General features: G+C 32.3%; 1 protein-coding gene and 1 long non-coding RNA gene across 3 annotated transcripts; both read left to right on the forward strand.

Annotated features, from left to right (window-relative positions):
- Positions 1-6,592: 6,592 nt before the first annotated feature.
- LOC121126079 (blue-sensitive opsin) lies at positions 6,593-13,153 on the forward strand. 2 transcript variants are annotated; one of them, XM_040721371.2, is made up of 8 exons: positions 6,593-6,815; positions 7,375-7,803; positions 8,077-8,261; positions 8,315-8,474; positions 8,533-8,722; positions 9,394-9,556; positions 10,632-10,877; positions 12,934-13,153. In XM_040721371.2, the coding sequence occupies exons 1-8, from the start codon at positions 6,731-6,733 to the stop codon at positions 13,054-13,056; spliced, it is 1,581 nt and encodes a 526-aa protein (XP_040577305.1). In that variant the 5' UTR covers positions 6,593-6,730; the 3' UTR covers positions 13,057-13,153. The 2 variants fall into 2 exon arrangements, with proteins under 2 accessions (XP_040577305.1, XP_040577306.1); XM_040721372.2 differs by having other exon boundaries at positions 9,430-9,556.
- A 6,812-nt stretch (positions 13,154-19,965) lies between these two features.
- LOC139906599 (uncharacterized) lies at positions 19,966-20,967 on the forward strand. Its single transcript, XR_011782234.1, has 3 exons — positions 19,966-20,316; positions 20,389-20,442; positions 20,512-20,967. It is a non-coding gene; the product is annotated as an uncharacterized lncRNA (long non-coding RNA).
- Positions 20,968-23,882: the final 2,915 nt, after the last annotated feature.

Consider the following 23,882-nt stretch of genomic DNA (forward strand, 5'->3'; position numbering starts at 1 on the left):
AGACCTCATAAAACTGGACTCCTTCCTTGTAAATGAGATACCAGGATCGAAACAATAAGGTTATCCATTCAAGATAAGTAGAGAATACTTATATTTCAAAATGGGATCATTTAAAAAATACAAAATGGAACAAAAACTCTTGTAGATTTAAACAAGATACAGAATCAATTATTTACTTTTAATTATAAAAAACACTTTTACACAAGTTTTATTAATCCTACTTTTATTTCAGGGATTGTTTTAAGGATAAAAAATGCCTCGGAACCATAATAATCCCGAATTACTATAATCCTGGGCATTTCAGAATTCAGATGACAAAGAAAAAAACTTAGATCAGTTTAGGATTCAGCGCCTAAAGATAAATTTATTTTTTTGGTTCCCAAGAAGGAGGGAAATATATGTTTCTGTTTTTTTTCTTCTCCTAAGTCCAACCAAAGGAGTTATTGTTTTTTTTTACACCAAAAATAATCTTTACATCAAATTTTACTACCTATATTGTTGATTTATTGAAGTGGTGGCTTAGTTTCATTGTTTGTCTTTGTGATTTATTAGTACAGCCAATGGTTTAGTTAAATAAATGGTTTTTTGTAATCAATCAATCCTTATAACCACCATTGATGAAAAAAAAAACCTTCCATTATTTTTTTTATTGAAGTAAGTAAACCATCATCTGATGGACATTGAATCATTTAATAAAATTATTGAGTTATACAACAAAATACTGTGAGGTCAAAGGTAAGGATACCTCAAAACATTATTTTTAAAATAGGATTATAAATTAAGTTGCTGCATGTGAACAGTACAAGCTATTAAATTTTGAGAGTTCAAGGTCATATAAAAAGTTTAAAAACTCAAAATCGACTATAAATTTAGAAAAATGGAAATTAAAACATTCACATAATTTATTGTTAATCTTTCGAAAAAATTATTTTGAGGGAAGGTTTGCGCACTGCAAAATGCACATTCTAGCTATAAATGCATTATTTTACTTACTTTTCCATTCATTTTCTATTCAACCAATCAAATTTTACTGAATGACAATTAAAATATAACATCATTTTTTTTCATAAACGAGGTGTGTTCAAAAAGTAAAATAACTTTGCATTTTTAGGAAAAAATCCTTTTTTATTCATCAATATTTATGTTGTACCCTTCAAAGTACTCCCCCTCGGATACAATAAACTTGTGACAACGCTTTTTCTAATCAAAACAAACTTCGCAAACCCTCGTCTCATGGCCAAAACGTTGGATAAAATTTTTATGGCACGAGCCAACCTAAATGTAAATATCCTCAGCAATTTCTTTGATAGTGATTCGAGGGTCTTCAAAAACATTTTTTCTTCCACGCTTTGTCATCAGCATCTTCCTGGACATCTCAGAAAGAGTTTATAAAACTACTTGTAAACATTTTTTTTTACTCAGAACAGTTTCACCCTATATATATTTCAAGTGTATTGGAGCAATTAATTTAATTTTTTTACAAACAAAATTTATGCAAATTCTTTGATCTGATCTTTGTTTTTCAATAGAAAAAATTGCCAAACACGCATAAGACTTCTAGCCATTATGCCTAAAAAAACTAAATGTATTATATAGCTGAAACAGTCAATATATGTTCATGCTGAGTGTTGTACTAACATAAAAAACATTAAAAAATCGAGCAGACCAAATGTACGTTGATAGTAAAATTTGAAAAGTCACCTTGCTTTTTGAACACACACCTTGTATAGTGTTTTGTAGAGGAGTAATCTTTATATAAAATCGTTAATCTTCAAATTATACTATTTAAATAATTAAATAAGCAATCTGGTAGCTAAGTTTCAATAATTAATGGCTCTGTTGTATTAATGGTTAATAGCGTGGATATTATCATTGTTTAACTATGTTAAACCATATTTGTTGGTTGTGAAATAAATTATGATATTAAGTCTGTGTGTCGTGCCACCCTGTGTAGTTATATCAAAGCTGCCAGGGTTAAGTCCTTGATCTATTAAAACAGTCCCATTCTGTCGGAAAGGCAAAGGAAACTCCGTTTCGAACGTGCATCATGGAAATTTTGTTTACCTTTTTTTGTCGGAGGAGAAGACATTCAATATCGATCCGGTCATAGTTTGGGATAATGGTCCGTTGAAGGATAGCTGTAATGAAATTAAACACATATTCAGGGCGAAATATCCCGCATCAGTAATGTAGCACAAAATTCACCAATCTGGTCGACTAATTAGTGATTTTAGAGGAAATGGTTTTCCCATAGACCATCAAAATCATTAAGCAGTCATAAAACTTTGTAAATATTATTCTAGTTTGAATAACTGAAATTTTAACATTTGATTTAAATAACCTTAGCCTCCACAGAGACCCAACCTCAGCCCATGGGATTACTCTTTATGATGGCAAGTATACAGGATAGGAAATAAACTCGTAAAGATATATTTTCGGAACTAAATTAAAATCAAATTGTAATATCAAAACTTTTGGTGGAAATAGCTACCCTTTACCTCGGATTACATGGCGAAGAGGAAGAGACACTTGGACAAAAGCCCTTCCTTGAGGGCACACTTCAGAGTGTCTTTGTTGGGGTAATGATTGCTACAAGGCCTAGCTTGAAGAATGGATCATAAAGAAAAGTCAATGGCTTCTAGACGGCCACAAATTATTTTCACAAAAGCCCTTGAGATTTAATTTTCACCAGTCCTGTACACTTCATGAAGTGTGAGAGGGTGGCCGATTTTGATGTAAATGCCATCATTATATGTGTCCTGAAGCCAAGAATGATTTTGTTGCTCATTATGGCCTTGTACACGAGTTTCTTGATCCTGAAAATTAGGGGCATATTCTTCCATTCTAACATAATATCGGACAGAATTAGATACTGGGCGTCTTCTGGCATATAGTCGATGGTCTTGCCTAAAACACAGTTAGTTTGGGTGAGTGGATGGCCTCAACGGCCAACATCTTTATCTTTGCTACCTCTGCCTAGGTGCATCTTTGTCTTTCGAACAAAAGTTTTGTTTTAAATTAATTTATATTCCCATTTGGTCATTTTCACAAAATCTTATGCTAATTATTAAATTTATTAACTAAAGCATATTTTCCACAACTTATTCCTCTCCCTCTAGTTCAGAGCCTGTCCAATATACCTTGAAGTGGTCTGTCAGGGAAGGATGTAAGAAAATGCTAAAGTTCTTAATTTTTTTAGTTTAGTGGACTTTCAGACCTCGTCACTGAGGCGAATTGAGATCATATCTATAATAAAGTAAGTTTTAAATATTTTGAACGAAGTTCTGCGTACATAAAATCGTATTTATTTTCATCAAGCCGAATTGAGGTTAAAAATCTGTGAAGCGATAAAATACGTTTTACGCACCAATAGTCTTTTACTAATATTAATAGGATTTAATATTACAAGCGTTTTCCACCCTTCTCTTAGCTCCCGAGAGTCTTTTATGAATAATCGAGGCGGATACATCCAAAATGTTGGATTGTGAAGATGTAAAAAGATTAATAATTATTGTTACTGAAACGTCCTTTAATCAACTTAGACAAAAAAGTTATTATATATACACACTCTAAGCTGGTAGCAACTAGGGAATTAATATAAGCAGGAACAAATAATATATAAGGATATATAAGACTATAAAACATATATACACACCTCAGTATTGACATGATAATAATACTAATACAAATTTAGTAAACAAAACTTGATTATTGCAATTAAATGTAATTTTTCAAGCCCCTTTTCCATCCCAAGTTCAGACTAATATTGAGGGTGAAGAATATCGTAATTGGAGGAAAGAGAAGAAAAAATTACTTTCGAAAAGTAGTAAATCTTTACCAGAAGGTATCAAAGGGGCACCTAACCTAATCAAACACTTGAGACACCATCTTTTAGATAAAGGACACCTGATGGACCTAAAATCACAAAGAATAATTTTATAGAATTGACAGCAAGAGATTGTTAAACGCTAAAAGTCGCATACAAGATCCAGGATATTCATTCATATGTAATGTCATAAGTAGGCAGTGTATTTTTCTGGCCACACAATTGTTAAGCCATACAACAGCCTCAGCATTTGTATATCTTTTTCCAGTAATGAAGTCCCAAGCTGAATTTATTAAAACTGTAGATTCCTGGTTAGATGTCTTTAATAGTTGGAAGTTCATGGATGTTAAAACACATTTTTGTAGATTTGGCATCCATTTGGATGTGCAGAAAGAGGTTGTCGATAAGATTAAAGAAACAATGAAGAAATTCCGGGGAATTAGTAAAGATTTTAAATTTTGATTTCCATATCATCTTTGGAAAAGTTATTCAGATATTTTAGGGAATCATCTGGAATAAGATACATGTTTACTTATGAGATGAATCAGGATTGATTGCTAAAACATTTCATTCGTTTGAGGGTACCTGGAGTCTCCAATGATCATCAAACTAGTGTTAATTTCATAAATCGATTCCGATTAGATATTCATGGTCAAGCTGATAGGATCCATATTGGATCATCAGCAATTCAAATTGAAGATAAAGAAAACGATAACTTCCTTGGTTTTTTAATTAAGGTCTTGGAACAAGGAATGAATGAGACAAAAATAATTTGAAAGAATATGATGATGTTTTACTATTAGCAGCTGAATAAGCCTTACATCCTAATTTTGAACACTAAGTATCAACAGATTTTTACTTTTCTGCCTTGGAATGTGGTATTCAAGGATTTGGTTACATTGTAGGATACCTGGCTAAAAAGTTAAAAGCTAAATATCCAAAATATGGATGCAGGACACAAAATTATCTTTCTTGTACTGCAGATATAACATCTTAGATATCAGCCGTTTCTGTAGAAAGGTGGACTAAGCCAGAAAGTTTATTACTTACTCAAATAAAATAATTCGAGGCAATCTTTGGACCAAAAATTACAAATCAACCTCAAATTATTGAGTCATTAATAACTGTTCTCAAAGTGTAAGCTCCAAATTTTCGTCAGGATGTCATAATAAAATATGCTCCAGTAATAATCTTTATTAGGGTTAATAATATTATTGTAAATGTGCAAAAAAAAAAAAAATGGTCAAAAATTAAGAAATTATTACATTATATAACATAAGTTTCTAAAAATTATAGTACATTTCTCGTAATTGGTTAATGATAAATTTAGCACATGTTGAACCTTTTTATACAAATGATTTTGAATAGTAAGTTAAATTAAATAAAAATAGACATTTTATTATCAAATTACATTTTTATAATAATAATAAAAAATTATTACTACACTTCAAATAAAACATACAATCAGTACGGACACAAGAAACAATAGCTTTAAGTTTTGGCGCCCTCGCAATAGTTTGCCGGATTAGGTATCCTACTGGAGTCCGTCCTGAACGAGTGCTAGGGATGATGGATTGTTCAACTACCTACCGATATCAGAATTGATTAAAAAACTGGAGAGGCTGGAGACGGAATGTCCTTGAAAAGGTTGAATATTGTCTAAAATCCGAGTCCTCTCAATCATAAATTTAGGGCATTCATAAACAAGATGAAGTGGTTCTTCATCTCTTAAACCACACCCACGACATAGTGGACTAACTTCATGGTGCATGGGATGATGGTGTTGGCGTAAGAGACAATGTGCAGTCATAAACTGAACCAAGGAGTTCAGCTCTACTTTCGAAAAATCCAAGTGATGATTCCACCTCCCAAGACTAACTCTTGGGAGCAGCACACGGCTTTGACGGCAATAGTCAAGGTTCGACCAAAGTGTCTGCCATTTGACTATGTAATGGGCAGATATCTTCTCCTTAAGAGATGTCCGCAGGATTCCAACCATTCGGGTAGGAGGTTCATCCAGAGTTTCAGCTTCGGCTAGCATATCAGCCACCTCATTTCCAGTGATATCACTCTGATCTCTTAGCCAGCAGAGGGAAAGAAGGACATCACTAGCTAACGACCTCAAAAGATTTTTCGTATATAAAACAAAAGAAGTCTTTGTCTCTATCAACCGTAATTCTTCAATTTCTGCTTGAGAGTCTGACCAGATACAAAATCCTCTAGGCCCCCTATCAAATTATATTATAACTTTCACAAAGTATTGCCTACTATCACTGATTAGCATAATCCAACTATGTTATAGCCTCAACTTACTTGACAGGCCTTGAGTGTTCAAAAAAACATCAATAAGAAGAAGTGGTCCCACTAATCTATTTAACCTGCATATCTGTAAATATACAAGGGATTTGTATTCATGTCTTTTTGGACACGAAACATAAGTATAGATTAACTTATTTCTTCGTGTATTTATCAAAAAGAATAACTTATTAAATAGCCATGACAATTGACAATAAAATACATAGGGTGGAGTATTTTTGTGTTAGCGAGTTAACTCTCTGCAGGTAATAACCATGTACACATTTGGTTATGTAAATCAAATAAAGCATATTTTTCTTTATTAAGAGAGCTCGTCTGTTGGCCAATATTACATAACTATTATCATAAAATTAATTGCCAATCCTTTAGTTTATCAACCTGACTGCGTTTTCATCGCAGATTTGACGTACACCACTTACGCATCTTCTAAATGTTATATATTCCTCGTTATTACGTCTCATACTTCAGTACTTAGAAGGAGTGTAAATCAATAAGAAGAAGTGGCCCATCCAACCATTACAATTCCTTTCCCGTTGGAATAAAATCATCTGTGATAGTTTGATAGATTGAATTCTCATACCAATCCTAATGGAATCCTTATTTTTCTTTTGTCTATCTACTGTTCTTCTATCATGTACAGCCAATGTCATCGAGCCAGGGGTTGTACGATCAAGTAATTAAATTTTAAAGTTTTTTAGACATGAAAATCTTGCTATCAACAATTTGGCGCAGGGTAATTTTGCCTGAGGACATTTTACCTTTACGCCATTATGCTTCTATGATATTTTGTTTTAATATAAAAATGAATGACGTCATTATTATTTATTTTTGGTTAAAATTGAATTTTCTTTGTTAATTTTTTCATTAAAATATATAATATGTATTATTATAAAATCATTAAATGCTTATTTTCTGTGAGAAAAGTTATGAAATCATGATAGATTATTCATGTTAGAAAATACTCTTGGTTTGACGAGCAAGCATGATATAATGAAAAAGTAAAACTCCATCATTATTTCAACGGAAAACAACCATTAAATGTGTTTTATTGTACAAAAATATTACCTATTTTGATTAAGGAAATTCAAAGGGAACATTAATTTCAACCAAAAATAAACAATAATGACGTAAAAAGATAATATATTTATATATTAAGGCGAAGTATCCTTGGGGGAAAATGCCTTTAATGCCAAATTACGGGACACCCAGTAATTCATTTATCCATTAATTAGGCCGAAATCCTAGAACCAAAGTCACTCTATTTAAGAGAGGAAATACCTCCGAACCCATTGGAAACATTTATTTAATGGAAATGAATGGTGTTGTGATCTTGATGGGGAATCTATACAGACTTCCCCCCGGCTTCCATGGTTTTCATATCCATGAAATTCCAGATCTGGGTAATGGTTGCCTTGCCGGCGGACCTCACTATAATCCCTTTAATAAGGACCATGGAGGATTTCATTCCAACTTCAGGCATGTTGGAGATTTGGGCAACATTTTTACGGACAGCTGGGGTGACACAAGAATTGAGATAGTAGATTACGTCATTTCTCTGAGTAAGATCAATGATCCCACCTTTGTGAGGGGACGCTCTATTATTGTACATGCAGATATAGACGATCTTGGAAGGGGAATGAATGAGGGGAGTCGTTTAACAGGTAATTCAGGAGCTCGGATTGCGTGTGGAATCATTGAGCCAGTTTAAATGGCGAATATTTGTTTCTCTGTTTTTAAATTTTATGAGATCAAAATAAAATACAATGTCCTCAAATTGACATATACATGTACCTCACTTATTTTTTATTTTTTTGCCTCCCTACAATTATTTTAATGATTCATATCATAACACTCTATCTACATGATGTAAAAAACAAAAAACAAGAGCATAATTACTAGTACCTTATCATTATAATCTTCTATTACAAAGGCAGTATCAAATCAACTTCAATTGAGCATGAATTCATACAACTCCTCATTTTTAAATTGGGATGAATTTGCAAATCCTCCGATTCCACCAATCATCTATGGGATTGCCTGTTTTTATTTGGCTCTTGTGGGTTTCATTGGGTGTCTCTGCAACTCTTTTATTATCTTTGTTTTCCTACGAATCCCTAAGGTAATGAAATTAAAATGAAGGATTAATGTAAAAAACGACTCTTTACTTGACAGGTTCGAAGTCCTTTCAATATTCTAATCTTAAACTTAATTGTGACTGAATTTGTTGTATCTTTCTTTGGCATCCCTGTTGATTTTCTTTCCTCCTTCAATCGAGGGTGGAAATATGGAGAGGGTTTTTGTAAGGTCGTGGGCTTTGTTCTTACAGCTATGGGTAAGTTTTACGAGGGGGGATGTTTAGGGATTATTAAAAGGTTCAACTGTGAATTTAGGGATTGGCTCTGTGTACACACTGACCATCCTTGCTCTGGTTCGCCTGTGTATTATATTTAAAAAAAATTACACGCTGACTCTTCGGGGATCGTTTTGTTACATTGGAGGTATTTGGTTAAGTTCCTTTTTCATCACGGCTCCACCTCTCCTTGGATGGGGAGATTATATACCAGAGAAGTCTGGTATGAGGTAAGCACTCACTCAAATTCAAATATTTTCCATCTAAAAACAGAGGCGTCCTCAGGGTGTAGGCTTGAGGAGCCGTAGCCCACCCCGACCCAAATTAAAAAATTTATGCTTTTTACAAGAATTTTTTTTAGTCAGGAAAACATTTCAAATTTGAAATTTAATTCTTAAATTTTTTTTTCCAAAAAAAATAAACATCTTATTTGTTCAAGAAACTTTTAATTTTTCAATTTCTTTTTCTAAAAATTTGTTTTCTGTCAATAACTATGGATTTGTAATTTTTTTTTCAGAAATTTAACTTTTTAAATTTGCTCGCAAAAATTATTATTGAAATTTGGAATTTTTTTCAAAGAAAGTAAAATTTTTAAATTTTTTTCCCAACAATTTATTTTTGTGTGAACAGCTGAGATTTTTCTTTTTTCAAAAATATTTTATTTATATTTGAAATTTTTCTTAAAAAATTTATATTTGGTATTAACTTTTTGAAATTTCTCTCCAAAAAAAATTAATTTTTCTTATCAGCTCTGAATTTTTATCAAAAAAAATCGATTTTTTGTTGACAGCTATAGATTTTTGAATCTATTTTCTAAAAAATAAAAATTTGATTTTTTTTCCAAGAAATTTCATTTCCTTCCTATATATGTATATAAAATCCTGTGGACGTCCTAAAAAAGCTTCATACTTATTAACATATCCATATTCTTCATCAGCTGTGCTCCAAATTGGGAGTCTCCCAGCTCACTCACCTATATAATTTACCTCTTCCTATTTGGTTTTTTCCTTCCTGTTCTTGTGATCATAACTTGCAATGTAAAAGTCGCATTATTTCTCAAAAAAGTAAGCATTATTCCTAGACGAAAATGCAGGGCTCAGCAGTCACAAAGAGCCTGTGGCAAGTAAAAAACAGTCTGGCTAGTGTATGGTGGCCTGTATCTATTCCATCTGACTACGTAATGCCATAATTTAGCCCATTACTGGGGCATCTGTAGAGGTTGGACTGGAGAAGCTGTAGTCCTTCCCCTAAAAATAATTAATTTATTATTTGCTTTTTACTAGAAAATTTAATATTTGAAATTTTTTGTCGACAGCTGTGGATTTTTGAAATTTTCTCCAAAGCATTTAACATCGGAAATTTTTTCCCAGAGATTTAATATTGGCAATTTTTTTCAAAGTTTGAAATTAAATACTTTGTGAACTGTTGTGGATTTTAAATTTTTTTAAATAGCTACGGATTTTTAAATTTTTTCTCCAAGAAATGTAATTTTTTTGTGAATAAGTGCATTTTTAATAAAATTATTATTCTAAATATTTATTTATTTATTCTCTTTTTTTTTGCAAACGACGCTGATAATTAAAATAATAGTATACTTCATTCGTTTTAAGAGGAAGTACCATTGACCATTGAAGTAGCTTTATTCGTAGGATTTAATTTTAAAAAATCGCGAAATTAAATTTTTTGCAAAGAATTTTTTTTTTTAAATTTACATCTTTTCACAAAAAAAAATCATTTTAGAAAAAAAAATCAAAAATCCACAGCTATTCATAAAAATTTTAATTTTTGTAAAAAATTGTTAGATATTAAATTTTTTGCTCTGATGCATAATTTGCCAGAATAAAAATACTTTAATCCTGACCCAAAAAAAATTCCTTATTTTTTTTTTTTTTTTTTGGGGGGTACTGTCCACTCCCTGCAGACCCCTGGTTAAATACAACATACAAGTATACAGATACAATTTTGGATTCGAATAAGTGTCAACGTCCCCTACGTGAATAGATATTGGAAAGAAATATACTAGACCTGTACGAGTCAAAAATGATCCAATATTTGTGGTATCTAACTTTAACGACCGACGAGCCCTGTTCATATGCCCTCAATGCTTAACTTTGAAACAAATATTTTTTCACTTCTCAGAATACAGCCTCAAAATCCATGAGCTCCTCCGTGCGAGGAATTGCAAAACGACATGAAAGAAACTCAACGATTATTCTCATGGTGATGACCCTTGCATTTTTCATCGCTTGGCTTCCGTACACAATCTGTTCTCTCTATGTTGTATTTGGAGGAAATCCTCCTGCCTGGCTCTCAGCCATTCCTCTTCAGTTTGCAAAGAGTTCCATTTGTGCCAGTCCAATGATTTATGCTTTCTTTAATCAAGAGGTGAGTGTTTGTCTTTTTTGATTTCATGTATGATTCAAGGTGACTATATGTATATGATTTATGTCAATAAGAGATCTCTTTGCGTTTATTTACTTCCTATTTTGATGACGTCACAAAGGAGCCAATTTAAGAGGAAATTCGATGAACATTTGATGGATTTGTACAGGTTGCTACAGCACAAATGCACCTAGTACCTCCGGAAGAAAAAATAATTCTTGGATTAATATGAGTGAACACTTAACACTAGTCAGTAACACTGAACTTGGCTCGTTGTGACGTCATCAAATAAGTAGTCAGCTAACGTTAACCAGAGTGGGTTGCATGTTTCTTATCGACACACCTTATATATAGTCACCATGGTATGATTGCATTAACATAAAATTTAAGGATTGTGTTGGTCCTTCTAGTCTAAAAAAAGGAAAAATTGATTCTTCGTGACGTCAATGAGAATGTTATTCCTTTTTCCTTTTTATATGATATTATAAGTTATACTGATAGTTGCATAAATACGCGGACTATTTGTAGCAAATCATTAAATGTGTAATAAAATTCGTATGACGTATTTTTTTGAGAATTATATAATAGAGAATTTATTCTGGTATAAAATTTAATATAATTACTGAATATTACCGCCATCAGCTGCCATGACACCCTCCAAGCACCTGCGGAAGGCCTTGCACCCATTGATGATGTAATGGTCGTCCATGGCTGCCCATTGCTCATTGACACTGGCCTTTAATGGGTCCAAATTCGGGTGGCGGGTAGCACAGGCCTTCTTCTCAATTTGCCACCACACACTGTAGTCAAGGGGATTCAAATCAGGTGATTGACGTCGCAAAAAGTTTTTGTGAAGGTCTCCTTCACAAAAACCTCATCCACATTGATTTTCCGAGGTCTGCCGGTCTAAACACCCTCCTTCAGATCTTTTCCCTCCTTGACAAGCTTCTGGATCTTGAACACAGTAGTCCTGGATAGTCCAGTGTCCTTGATTATCTCCTGGACAGACCTACTCGCGCGGAGGAGAGTGGTAACCATATGACGTCATTGGTCTCGTCATTCATCGTAAGCGACTTTGTTTGATGCGAGTAAGAAAAAAAAAACAAAGCCAAAAGATTTACCGAATTACTTGTGCTGGAATTTTTTATTTCCGGTCACGGAACCTCGATATAAGTGTTTAAAAATTAGTCCACATATTTATGCTACTACCGGTATAACATATTAAAAATATAATATGTTTGTATTATATTGCATTATAACAAAACTAGGAATGTTTTTTGCAATATATGTGCAAATGAAAAGTTTGTTTTTCAACTTTTTTCGAATTTTAATCACGGCTAGATCGATAAAGTTGTGATTTGGTAAGAAAATCACCTATGCAAAAATTCATTTCCCCATTATGTCATCTTTAGTTTGGACATTCAATCGTTCAAAGTTTGAAAGTCGACAAAAGTTATCTATTTACTACATAAAGGTTAAAATAAAGCATTAACCATTATTTTGCATCTTGAAATTATGATAGATTATACTAATCTATAAAAAATATTGATAAAGCCTTTTTCTAAAGCTACCATATGAAGCAAAAAGTAATGTTTTCTTTCATAGAATAGTTTAGGAAAAAATACATGTGAAACACGGATTATAAGTTAAGGAAAATGTTTATTAAAATTTTTTTTTGCCAAATAACTAAATATGTCTTTTTAGTATATTTATTTATTAATTAAAGAGTATTTGTCCTTCTTTTGATCGAGATGTGTGACCTAGAGATGAGCACGTAGGACAAGCAAATTCTGTATCCGTAAATTTCATATACCTTTCTGGCACTAAACCACCATAATCAGAATTCGAAAAAAGTTGAAAATCAAAGGGGGCTAATGTGTAATGTTTTCTTAATACCTACATATAATATAAATCTTATTTGGTTTAATAAACCATCAACCATATAACGAAAAAATCCAAGTACCAGTCTCAAAAACCAACGGTCTTAAGAATGGATTGAACAGAATAAATATGGACTGACACAACATTATATACAGAGACTCACTCTTTGTCCTTTTAGTTTCGTAGTAACGTAATGAAATATGTACAAACAAACTACCTTAGTCCCAGAGAGAAGAAATCATTACTGATGGAAATGAGTGAGAAAGGCGAGTCCAGGAATACTCCAGGTGCTTCGACATGAAAAAATGGTCCACATACATACAAACATGTGCAAGGGCGCCATATATATTAGTAAATGTTAATATTAAAGTCCATAAATAAAGTATTTATAATGTAAATTATTTTGGTACATTTGAACACAACATGTCCATTAGACGTCTTTGGGTGCACTTTATAATTTTCTGCAATTGAAAAAAAGTTACATTTACAATCATTTTGAATGAGTTGTATTCTTCAAAATTTGATATGTATAGACAATCCTATAAAAGTTTTTAAAGAATTTTTACGAAAACCGATTTTGTTCCCCTTTCTTTCAATGGTAGAAAATTGCAGACAAATCAAAAGTGTGTACCTAAAGTTTACCATGCTCTTTCCTAATAGACGTTTATTCCAAGGAAAATTCATTCAAGACAAGTTCATTCCGAGAAAAGTTCATCATCAACATGACATTTATTTGAAATATACCTTAATGAAAAAAATCCACTATGATGTAGTATTTTATTTTACTTTTGTATACAAAGATTTAATCACTCGATAATATACTAATTATCCTAGAAAGGAAGTTTCTCATTTAATTAAGGACTGATGCTAAACGAAACGTTTAATTCTTACCACGGAGTGTATCAAATTTGCTACATAGCTTTCAGATATTTATATTTCCCTGAATTGAGTAGACAAGGTCCACAGAAAGTCCTGTTAAATTAACTTCATATAATATAATTAAACTTAAGGTTGCGAGATATTCTGTATAAACTCTAGTTGCGTCAAAACTAGATCAAAATAACAGTTTTCTTAACCACATTGAAGCCAAGAGAGAGGCCATAACCAAGGAGTATCTGAAGGGCAAATCTCGACCAGCCATTTTGAGGAACCTGAAGAGCCTGGCGGTCAACCCCATGCTCATCAAAAGAACCATTGACATGTATGAGGAGACTCAACCTATCAATGACAGACCCAGATCAGGCAGACCAAGGTCAAAAATGATACCCAGAGTCGTCAAGGCAGGGATTTCATCATGGGGGCAACAACAATGAGAGACCTGATTCAAATTACTTTGGAATGTGTCCCTACAAATTGAAGAGGCAACAGCACCTTTCAAGCAAGGTCAAGGGTAAATGAGAGAAGCAATGTCATTCTTCAAAAGCTGACGACTGGAACGGCTCTCAACATTGTGCTTAACGATGAGAAGATTTTCACTATGGAAGAGGCTTTTAAACAAAAAGATGAGATTCTGGCCAAAAAAGGTGAGCTGGGTGACGATGGAGTCAACAGTGTACATAAGCCACAGTCTGTGTTGGTTTGGGAGGCCGTGACTGAGACAGGAAAGTCCCCTCGGTGTGTGTGCCGTCTGGGGTGAAGATCAACAGCAAGGAGTAGATCATCACCATCCTGATAGTCCGAGAGCCTTCCACGGAAGATTTCATTCCTTAAGGTACAAAAGGTTTGACCCCCTGACATTACTTATGTCATCGATAAAATTATTCTTCTTTTTTTTTTGTCAGCCTGACCACCCCTGCTGGGTCTGGGCTCCTTACCCCCCTGAAAAAAGCCTCTTGGCGGATTTTTTTTAACCATAAGGTACATGGACAAAACTTTGCACCAATGGATAGAACAATATCAGGCAATCATAAAAACCAAGACGGACAAAAAAAATCCATCGGAAAAGCGAGGTCATACCCTCCCAAAGTCACCCCAAAAAACTTTAATTTTATGGTTAATTTCAACCCATAAAGTACATAGACAAACTTGCCTCAATGTATGTATACTATTTCAGGGCATTATTAAAAAAAACAAGACTGTCAACCAAATTCTGTCTGGTAAAATTAAGTCAGACCCTCAAAAATTATCCCCTAAGTATAACCTTCCCCCCCCCCCAATAAATTTAAACAATGTATTGATAATGTCTTATCAGGACTTGATAACAATCCCAATTTTACCATATTTTCAGTTACACATTGTATTATAAACTTTATAGATACATTTTTAAATAAAAATTACAAGGACATTTGCCATAAATAGTCAGGATTTATAATCTCCTCTTCACTGATTTCACTTTCCTCACTAGTATTGTCATTTTCGTCAACATGCACTTAACCCTTTCAGACCCACAAGGAATAGAAAAGAAAATCAAAGATAATTAGAGTTAATTCTTGATCTCTTTGATCATATTAGAACTAATTAGAATTATTCGAATAAAATTCGACAGAATTCTATGGGACGCTGATAATTTTTAGTATTTTGTATAAACAAAATACTAAAAATTCGCTATTGAGTTGAATTCTTCACATTTTTGAATTATCTTGATATACTTTTTATTCATAATTCAATTATTTAATCATTCTACTATGAAAAATGGATTAAAATTAATTTAAGTCATCAGTTCTACATGTTAAACATAACGAAGTAATTTTCGTTATCTTACCAAGTATAAAGCAAGATTACAAGCCATACCAATGACCAAAATATGATTGTCCATTATAACAGATATATTTTTTCTTTGCGTTGGTCCAGACCATTGGGTTGCCCTCTTACCCCTTTATTATATTTAATAAGACTCTTTTGTCAACTTTGAAGTCAAGAAGCGATCATTTATAATGATATAAACGATATTGAATACTATATCTAGAAGATTCATAGATAAAATTGTGTTGATGACTGAATCTTATTAGAATGAAGCAGTTATTTCCTTATGCCTTTTTTAAAGAGCTTAACAATTGTAGGACAAAAAATTTGTAAGCCTTTCCTTCAGATTGACACTTTCAGTTATTCTTATTTAAATGTTGTATCACTCTAATCATCTTTGAGATTATCATTAAAGTAATAATTTCAAAGTATCGTAATAACAACATGGATTTTGGATTCAGGAGTCAATGAAGCATCTTATTCATTCGTTTCTGTAGAAAAACTCTTCATACGGTATAACTTAGTATTAGAATCATATAATAGATTGCTTATGTCTTCTTCATTCGTACTGTCTGCATTGTCTGAAATGCTATTAATTTGGTTAATAGTATAGTTTAAAATATATTAAATTATCCATACATAAAAAGTATATGATAAGTATAATGTCATTTGAAGGAATTCCAAATAAGGTTTGAAGACTTATATAGGACGAATAAAAAGTCGTTTGATAAGACTTTTTTTTAATTTTAAAGATCTATTATTACTCTTTACAATAATTTGAAAATATCTCAAATATAATGTAAATTGATGCAAGGAAGAATGAATGAATATGCGGGACACCAGTGTCTTGTTGATGAAAAAGGGGTAAAGAAAAATCACAGAATAAATAGAATCTCATCGAGATCATTTTTTAAACAATAGTACTATACATTGATACAAGTTCTCTCTATGTACTTTATGGGTTTAAGTAAACCATAAAATCCTAGTTTTTTGGGGTGTCTTTGGGAAGGTCTGACCCCACATTTCCCATGTAATTTTTTTTCATTCTTGGTTTTTATGATGTCCTGACGTAGAAAAATACATTGATGTAAGTTTTGTCCATGTACCTTTTCGGGTTTAAACAAACCCATAAATTTTACGGTTTTTTATTTTACCTTAGGGGAGGTGGGCAGGGGGCTGACCTAAGTTTTTGACCCAATTTGTTTGCCAGTCTTTTATACTCTGAGTTTGTACTATACATTTGTGCAAGTTTTGTCGATGTATCTTATGGTTAAAAAAAACCTGCAGAGGCTATTTTCAGGGGTGTCTGGAGGCTAGGCTGACAAAAAAAATCAATGTTTTAGGAGACATAAGCAATGTCATGGGGCCAAATGTTCTGTATCTTAAGGTGTGAAATCTTCCGTAGCATGCTCCTAGACTATGAAGGAAGGTCTTGTTCCCTGGTCCCAATAACTCTTCCATAATGAGCCATAGACCTTCCAACACGATGGTGCCCCCTACAAAACATACAGAGAGACAGGGGTGCGGTGAGGCCAATTTGAGTGGGTTCTGGGACAATACAGTCTGGTCCCCTTCAAACCACGACCTAAACATCATGGATTATTCCATTTGGTTAATTCTTGGGAGTGGAACCTCTGTGAGCCCCAGCAAGATTTTGGATGACCTGAAGGCTAAAATAGTGCCTCCCTGGGACTCCATCCCCGTGTATATAATATTTTTTTGGAAAAAAAATCAACTTCATGCAATTCCTTTTCAGAGAGACTTCGGGCTGTGGTCAAGGTTAAGGGTGACCATTACGAATGAAAGTTATGTAGCATGTTATGGGAACTTTTGTTGGCGTTTCTCTATAATTATATGCAAATATTAGATCTTTAATAAACATTTAACAGAACTTTTCATGGACAAAAATAATAAATAATTATATTATTACTCCTTGTGTCGATTGTCTCTAATTATCTAAAGTTTTAATGTTATACTTTGTAAATACATTTTTAGAATTTCTATATGCACATTAAAAAAGGCACTCATTTTACCGATTCCTATAATTTTATTATCTGTATAGACTATAAAATTTGTGTGTGTGTGTCCTTTATGGGTCACATACCATTAGGTTTAAGAGGGTGAAACTTTGCATGGGCCATATAAGGGGGATTATTCTTTAGCCCATAAACAACAAAAGTTGTTTTTAGAGTTCAATGACACCAGATACAGTGGGATGAATTGTAAATCAAAAATATCAAATCAAAAATAATTTTTGGATTTGTCAAAAATACAAAATCATATATATATATCTCTCTGGACACCCTTGAAGCAAAATGTTATTTTCAACTATTAATTAAAACATTAAAGAATTGGAGTCGGTTTTGGAATTGGCATCAGGAATTTATAATGCAATGGCATCGGCATCAGGATTTCTTTGGAATTGTCTCATCACAAATATATAAACATTCATAAGATGTATTGTATAAATTAATATTTCTGCAGATTTTGTTTATTTATAGTTACAGTAATTTTAGAATGCTTGATCTTATATATTTATAGCTCTGTCAAAAAGTGAATAAAAAATACTCTTGTGGATTTAAACAAAAAAAAGTTTGCCAAATTTATTCAAAATGAAATAGTTATGGGCAAAAAAGAAATCAGTGAAAAATGAATTTTATTTTTTTTTCTTTTCAGTTGCAAAAAAAATGGATTTCTATGGAATATTGGAATCACTAATTAAATAATCTTTGAAGAAATAAGTCTGAATATTCGTTTGGGGCTTTAACTGAAACATCTATCATTTTATCATCAAACGTCAATTTTTAATTTTTAAGAAGAAATATCACCCCATATGGCGCATTTTGGACATTAAATTTTATAACCTTAACTGTTAAACAAAAAAGTATATTCAATTTACAGAATATTTTATTTCATCATTTTTGCAATATTCGCAAAAATAAAAGAGTTATAGAGGATTATTTTTCCAACAACATTATTCTCTATAACTTTTGTGTTTTTGCAAATACAATGAAATATTTGTAGGCTTGTGGTAGCTCTTTACAATTCCAATAAATGCGATATACAACTTTTTTCAAAATTAGTACATAGCATTTTTTTTTTTGCAAATTTCGATTTGGCATTTTTTTTACAAAAAATAAAATTGAATTTCCTTTCAAGACAAAATTTTTCATGCAGAGTAGTTGGCATTTTATTTGAAATTTATAACACATTTTCATAATAATACATTTTATATAATGTACAGGTGCTATATTACAATGTTTGCCCGCACCGATGGAGTCTAAACATTAACAAGAAATAATATTGACTATTGTCTATGTGATTTCCCGCTACCTTTAGGTAGTATTATGAATATATATACCTATATGTTTTTCTGTCTTGGAGATGACAAAATAATAAATTTGAAAATTGAATGAGAATTGATTTTGGAATTAGAAAATAAGAGTTTATTTTGTATCAGAGTATTATGTAACATGATATACAAAGAAAACCAATTCTTATTTGCAAAGTTTTAATGATGTTGATTATTATATTTTCCAACTTCTCTAATTAGTAACATTTGCTTTAATCAAACACAGAGATTATATGATGTGAGATGTATCTCCATCAAAAGAACAATTGCTATTGCTTTATCAATTATATTTTTTCAGCTTTTTGATTTTTTTAAATGGAATAAACTCAAGGTTATGTCACTAACAATCCAAGGTGTCTATGTATTATTTTATTATATGCTGTTGATTAATCTACTCTTGTTCCTGTATTTCCAAAGTTAATTTCAATTGAATTCCAATTATGTACATCTTGGGAAGCTGCGAGTTGTGTTGTGTCGTCCTAATTTAGGACCGCAGTCCAGTCTGTTCCTATCCAGTCCCACTTGTCGAGCATTACATATAGTCATATATAGTGTGTACATTCATGATTAAGTAAGCTCAGATACACATCTATTTATAGTATTAATTTTGTTCCAATTTTACTGTTGATAAATAAATTATATCTTGTTGAAGTTTAAAATTTAAAGTGTTCAGATCTGAATGGACTACTAGGTAGTGCAGTTTGATTTTCAACTTTTCTAGAATTTTGAACACGAAAGAGTTGTTATATGCAATAAAAGTTACCTATGCTAAATTTCATTTTTATACGAGGTCATCTTTAGGTCGCACATCTCAATCAAATTCTGGAAAAAAAACTCTTTAATTAGCTAGTTACAGATACTTAAAAGAAATTTTAAGTTATTTTGTATTTAATAACTTGGTTATACATTTTTTAACGTATACAAAGTGAAAATGTTTTCTTATATCTCTAAAATTGTTGTAAGTTAGCTCTAAGAAAAAGTTAGGATATATTGGTTTTTTATTGAAATATAATGAAAACAAGAATATTTTTGGAAGATGTGGGCAATGTTCTTAAGTACATGTTTCATATATATTATTTGTTTTATTAAAATATCGACTTTTTTAATGAAAAATTCCAATGACCGATAGGACCGATCCTAAGACTGGGCTAGTATAAACCAAATAGATAAATAATAATATTACTCCGTAATAAATAATAATAATTAATATTCCAGCACTGCACTTCGTACAAATTCAATAAAAATAATTAATAATTAAATTTGTAATATTAAAATTCTTTAATCATCGGGAATTGATCTCTTCATTGTTATAATCCTGGAATATCCGTCCCAAGCAAGGAATCAACTCTACTCCTTTATGAAGTCTAGTAGTTTTTCTCAGATGAATTTTCATTCCGTCGTCCCACGTGGAATACGGAATCCGAAAATCTCTTGAGATGGATGATCAAGTTAGAAGTATCTTCCTTAGTTTCCCTCAATCTTCCTTTGGCCCTAACTCTTAGAAAACATGGATTTCTACTTCCTATGGTATTAATGCATGAAAAATGATCTTAGCAATAGTCAAATTTATAGTATATCTAAATATCAAATTTATTTCAGTTCGAATAATTCAATTATTCAAATGTGTTGCTTTTTGTATATTTTAAATTTATGGTAATAACTTCATACTTTTGTAGTACCTAATTGTAATTAACATATCTTTATTTTATATTTAACATCCAGAGACCTTTATCTTGTTGTATCTTGCTATACATATATGGGTGGATATATTCCTACCCAAGGAAGAAGACGACTCAACTCTAGTATAAAGCTTACCTTGGTTTATTTCTCTATTAAGAATAAATTTTTAACCTATCATCATCCCTGCATTTATCATAAATTGAGCATCTCTTATTGAGGATAAAGTATCGTGGATCTCTTCTTTTGTCCTAATTATTAAAAAACTAAAATCTTTCCGTCTTTAATTAATGAAAGTCAATCTGAATAAATGAAAAGCAGAACTAAATTTTGAAATTCGGATGTATGGCTTGACATTGACCAAATCAACATATATAATTCATCACTTGTTAATTGATGTAACGTGTATCATTTTGTAAAATGATTTTTAGTCACTATAGCAATGATATGTTAATATATTATTTATTTATTTAATAAAAAATGCTTGATTTTGACTAAAACTGTAATTGAATTGTTATTTATCTAACTTGCGAGGATATGGAGACATGAAATCTTGTTCATGTCAACCATAGTCTTTAATAATAGTTATTACATAGTAAATATGTATCATATCCGAGAATTTTATTTCTTAACAAGTTAGAATCGGGTTCAACATATGTACAAGAGCTCTATATACAATTTATAGTGATCTCTAGGGAGGTGAAAATTGTAGAAATTCCCTTGAAAAGACTTATTTTTTAAATATATCTTGGTTATCTGCAAAAAAGTTTGTTAAATATTTATTACTTATTATATTTTTTGCCATACATATGTACATAAAATAAAGTTATACAAATATAAGGCAGCGAACAGGACCACACAACGGGGTATTTGTGCTACTAGAGCATATTCTAAAACCTAGAATACATTAAAATTTTGTTCAATAATATTTTTTATTTTTTTTACATTTCATAAATTTTAAAATACGAATGTCTTCGTTTGCCTCATTCATTGATAATGTAATGTAATGTAAGATAGGGTCGGGCATGTATTGATGAGATGATCTACACTTTGGAATTCTTCCATACAGACATTTTACGTTGAGCTATGTCCTTCCATTTGCTTCGGTGGGCTAGAAAAGGGGCATATCCGTTGTAAGATTGTACAATGAGTCTCAACTTTTCTTTTCGGAGCTTGATAAACTTGGACTTCTGCTTATTAAGCATAGTATCTGTATATTTCATAAATTGATCCTTTTTATATCGGGCACACCAATACTGATAGAAGAAGAATGAATCACATTCTATATGTAGCATGGAGGCGTTCCAATAGCGAACTGGTTTTGGCTCTCTGTAACCCTCTTTGTAAGATGGTCTGCAAATTCATTTCCTTCTTTATCAGTACTAGTAGATTAAAGATTGCAGTAATCGTTGACTGGGAGTCTGATCTGATTATTACATTGCTCAGTGTTTTTTTGTACTTGAGAAGAGCATCTACACATTGTCTTATGGGGAAAATCTCTTCGTGAAGACACAAAAGCTTTTTCATTCAATGAAGTCATTGAATGATAAATCGATGCATCACCTTTGGTGATGACCCATCTAATCCCAGTGTTTCCGTCTTTAGACCCATCCTTAAAGATGATAGCGTCAAGATTCTTAATCTGACTATGATTTATCCAAATACGATGGCTTTTTATGCTGTCACTTCGTTGATCCATTCCAACTTGTATATTATCACTGTGGAACTGATGTCCACGACATTTTAGAGGATTACCAATTCTTTCCCAGGTATCACGTAAGAAATTCTTCGTTCTCCATTTTGATTTTGTCGCCTGTTCCTTGATGTATATGTCCAGATGTGTACTGCCTCCATTCCTGCTGTTGGTGTCGATCGAAATATATAAATCATTCCAAAGTGTGCTTTCTTTTGAATGGTGATAAAATTTTCCTTGCACTTGTCTTTTCAGGGATTGTATGTCCCCATACTAGATGGCATAGGAGATGATAGGTCTGATCATAGATTCATACAACCAGAGAACCTTGCTTGAGGTCAGTCCCCATTTTTTGTCCTATGATTGCTTTGGCCATATTCCATATCCGAGAGCACTTTGAGGCGTTTCTTTTTCAAATACTATGTACAGGTGAGTCCTTGATCAAAAGTCACACATAGGTACTTCATATATGTGGCATATTCCATTACTTTAACATCCATTTTTAATTGTGGAAAGTATTTTCATTTAAGTGTATAAGATTTCGAAAAGACTATAGCACTTGATTTTGATAGGTTAAAGGTAAGATCAATTTAGGTTCCCCATTCAATAACAGTATTGATTACCCTATGCATTACATTGACAAGATGGGGTGGGGTTGTATTCCACTAATTAAAAAGAAGGATGTCGTCTGCGTAGCCAACGACCTTGATTCCTCATTTTTTAAATTTATTATGTATGGTATATTCCCAAAAACCGGAAATAGAACGCCCCTTGTGGACTCCCGCGGGTTGGATTGACACAAACTTCTTCGCCTTTAACCTTGGCTGTGACCGTACGAGTACTTAATATATTTTTGTACCAGAATTTGATACAATCCTGAATACCCAGTTTTTTCATTGTTATATCAGCTGAATAAAATTGTATACAATGAAGTGCACCGGTCTAATTAACACTGACAACAAGTGTGCATTTTTGTTGATAGATGGATTTTTCTATGGTATCGGTAACTTGTAAAAGGACCGTCTCAGTTAATAAGCCCCTTGTATAGGGATGTTGTGAGTTGAGTGTTGAATGACTTCTTCAACTTCCCTATGTAAAATCCGCTCCAGGCCTTGAACCATAAAGTTGGAAAGAGTTATCGGTCTGAAGGATTTGGCCAAGCTGTAATCTTTTTAACCTGGTTTTGGCAGAAAACTTAATTTCATTTCTCCCCAGCATCTTGGTGTATACCCAGTGATGAGGATGACTTTATAAAGCTCTGAGATATAGGCAACGATCCTGTCTCCAAGTTTTTGCAGTACTACTGATTTCAGTGCATTAGGTCCCGAGCGTTTTAATGAGCCAAAAGAGTTGAAGGATTCCATGACTGGGAAGAGTCCAAAAAAACAATCCAAAATAGAGAAGTTATTTGATAATGCTACAAAATAATGGATCGAGCTACAAAAACAACTCAAAAAATATTTATGATTAGTTGCTCGTATATTAATAATCAAACCTCTAAGCAGAAAACTTAGAACTCAAATTGAGAACATCATAAATATCCCAAATACTGAGCCATATCTCAGTAATGGGAAAACAAAAAGTTGGGGTTTTAACTTCCGTTGTTGGCGTCTTCGGGTCTTGATCTGCTTTTTCCGTACTTGGTTGTTTGTTTGCTCTTTGTACGTCATCTTCATTGAGAGCTTCAGTTCCTCCATAATTGGCATCAGTGGCACCATCAACA

This window comes from Lepeophtheirus salmonis, chromosome 11 (assembly GCF_016086655.4).
Source record: "Lepeophtheirus salmonis chromosome 11, UVic_Lsal_1.4, whole genome shotgun sequence".
Classification (NCBI taxonomy): Eukaryota; Metazoa; Arthropoda; class Copepoda; order Siphonostomatoida; family Caligidae; genus Lepeophtheirus; species Lepeophtheirus salmonis.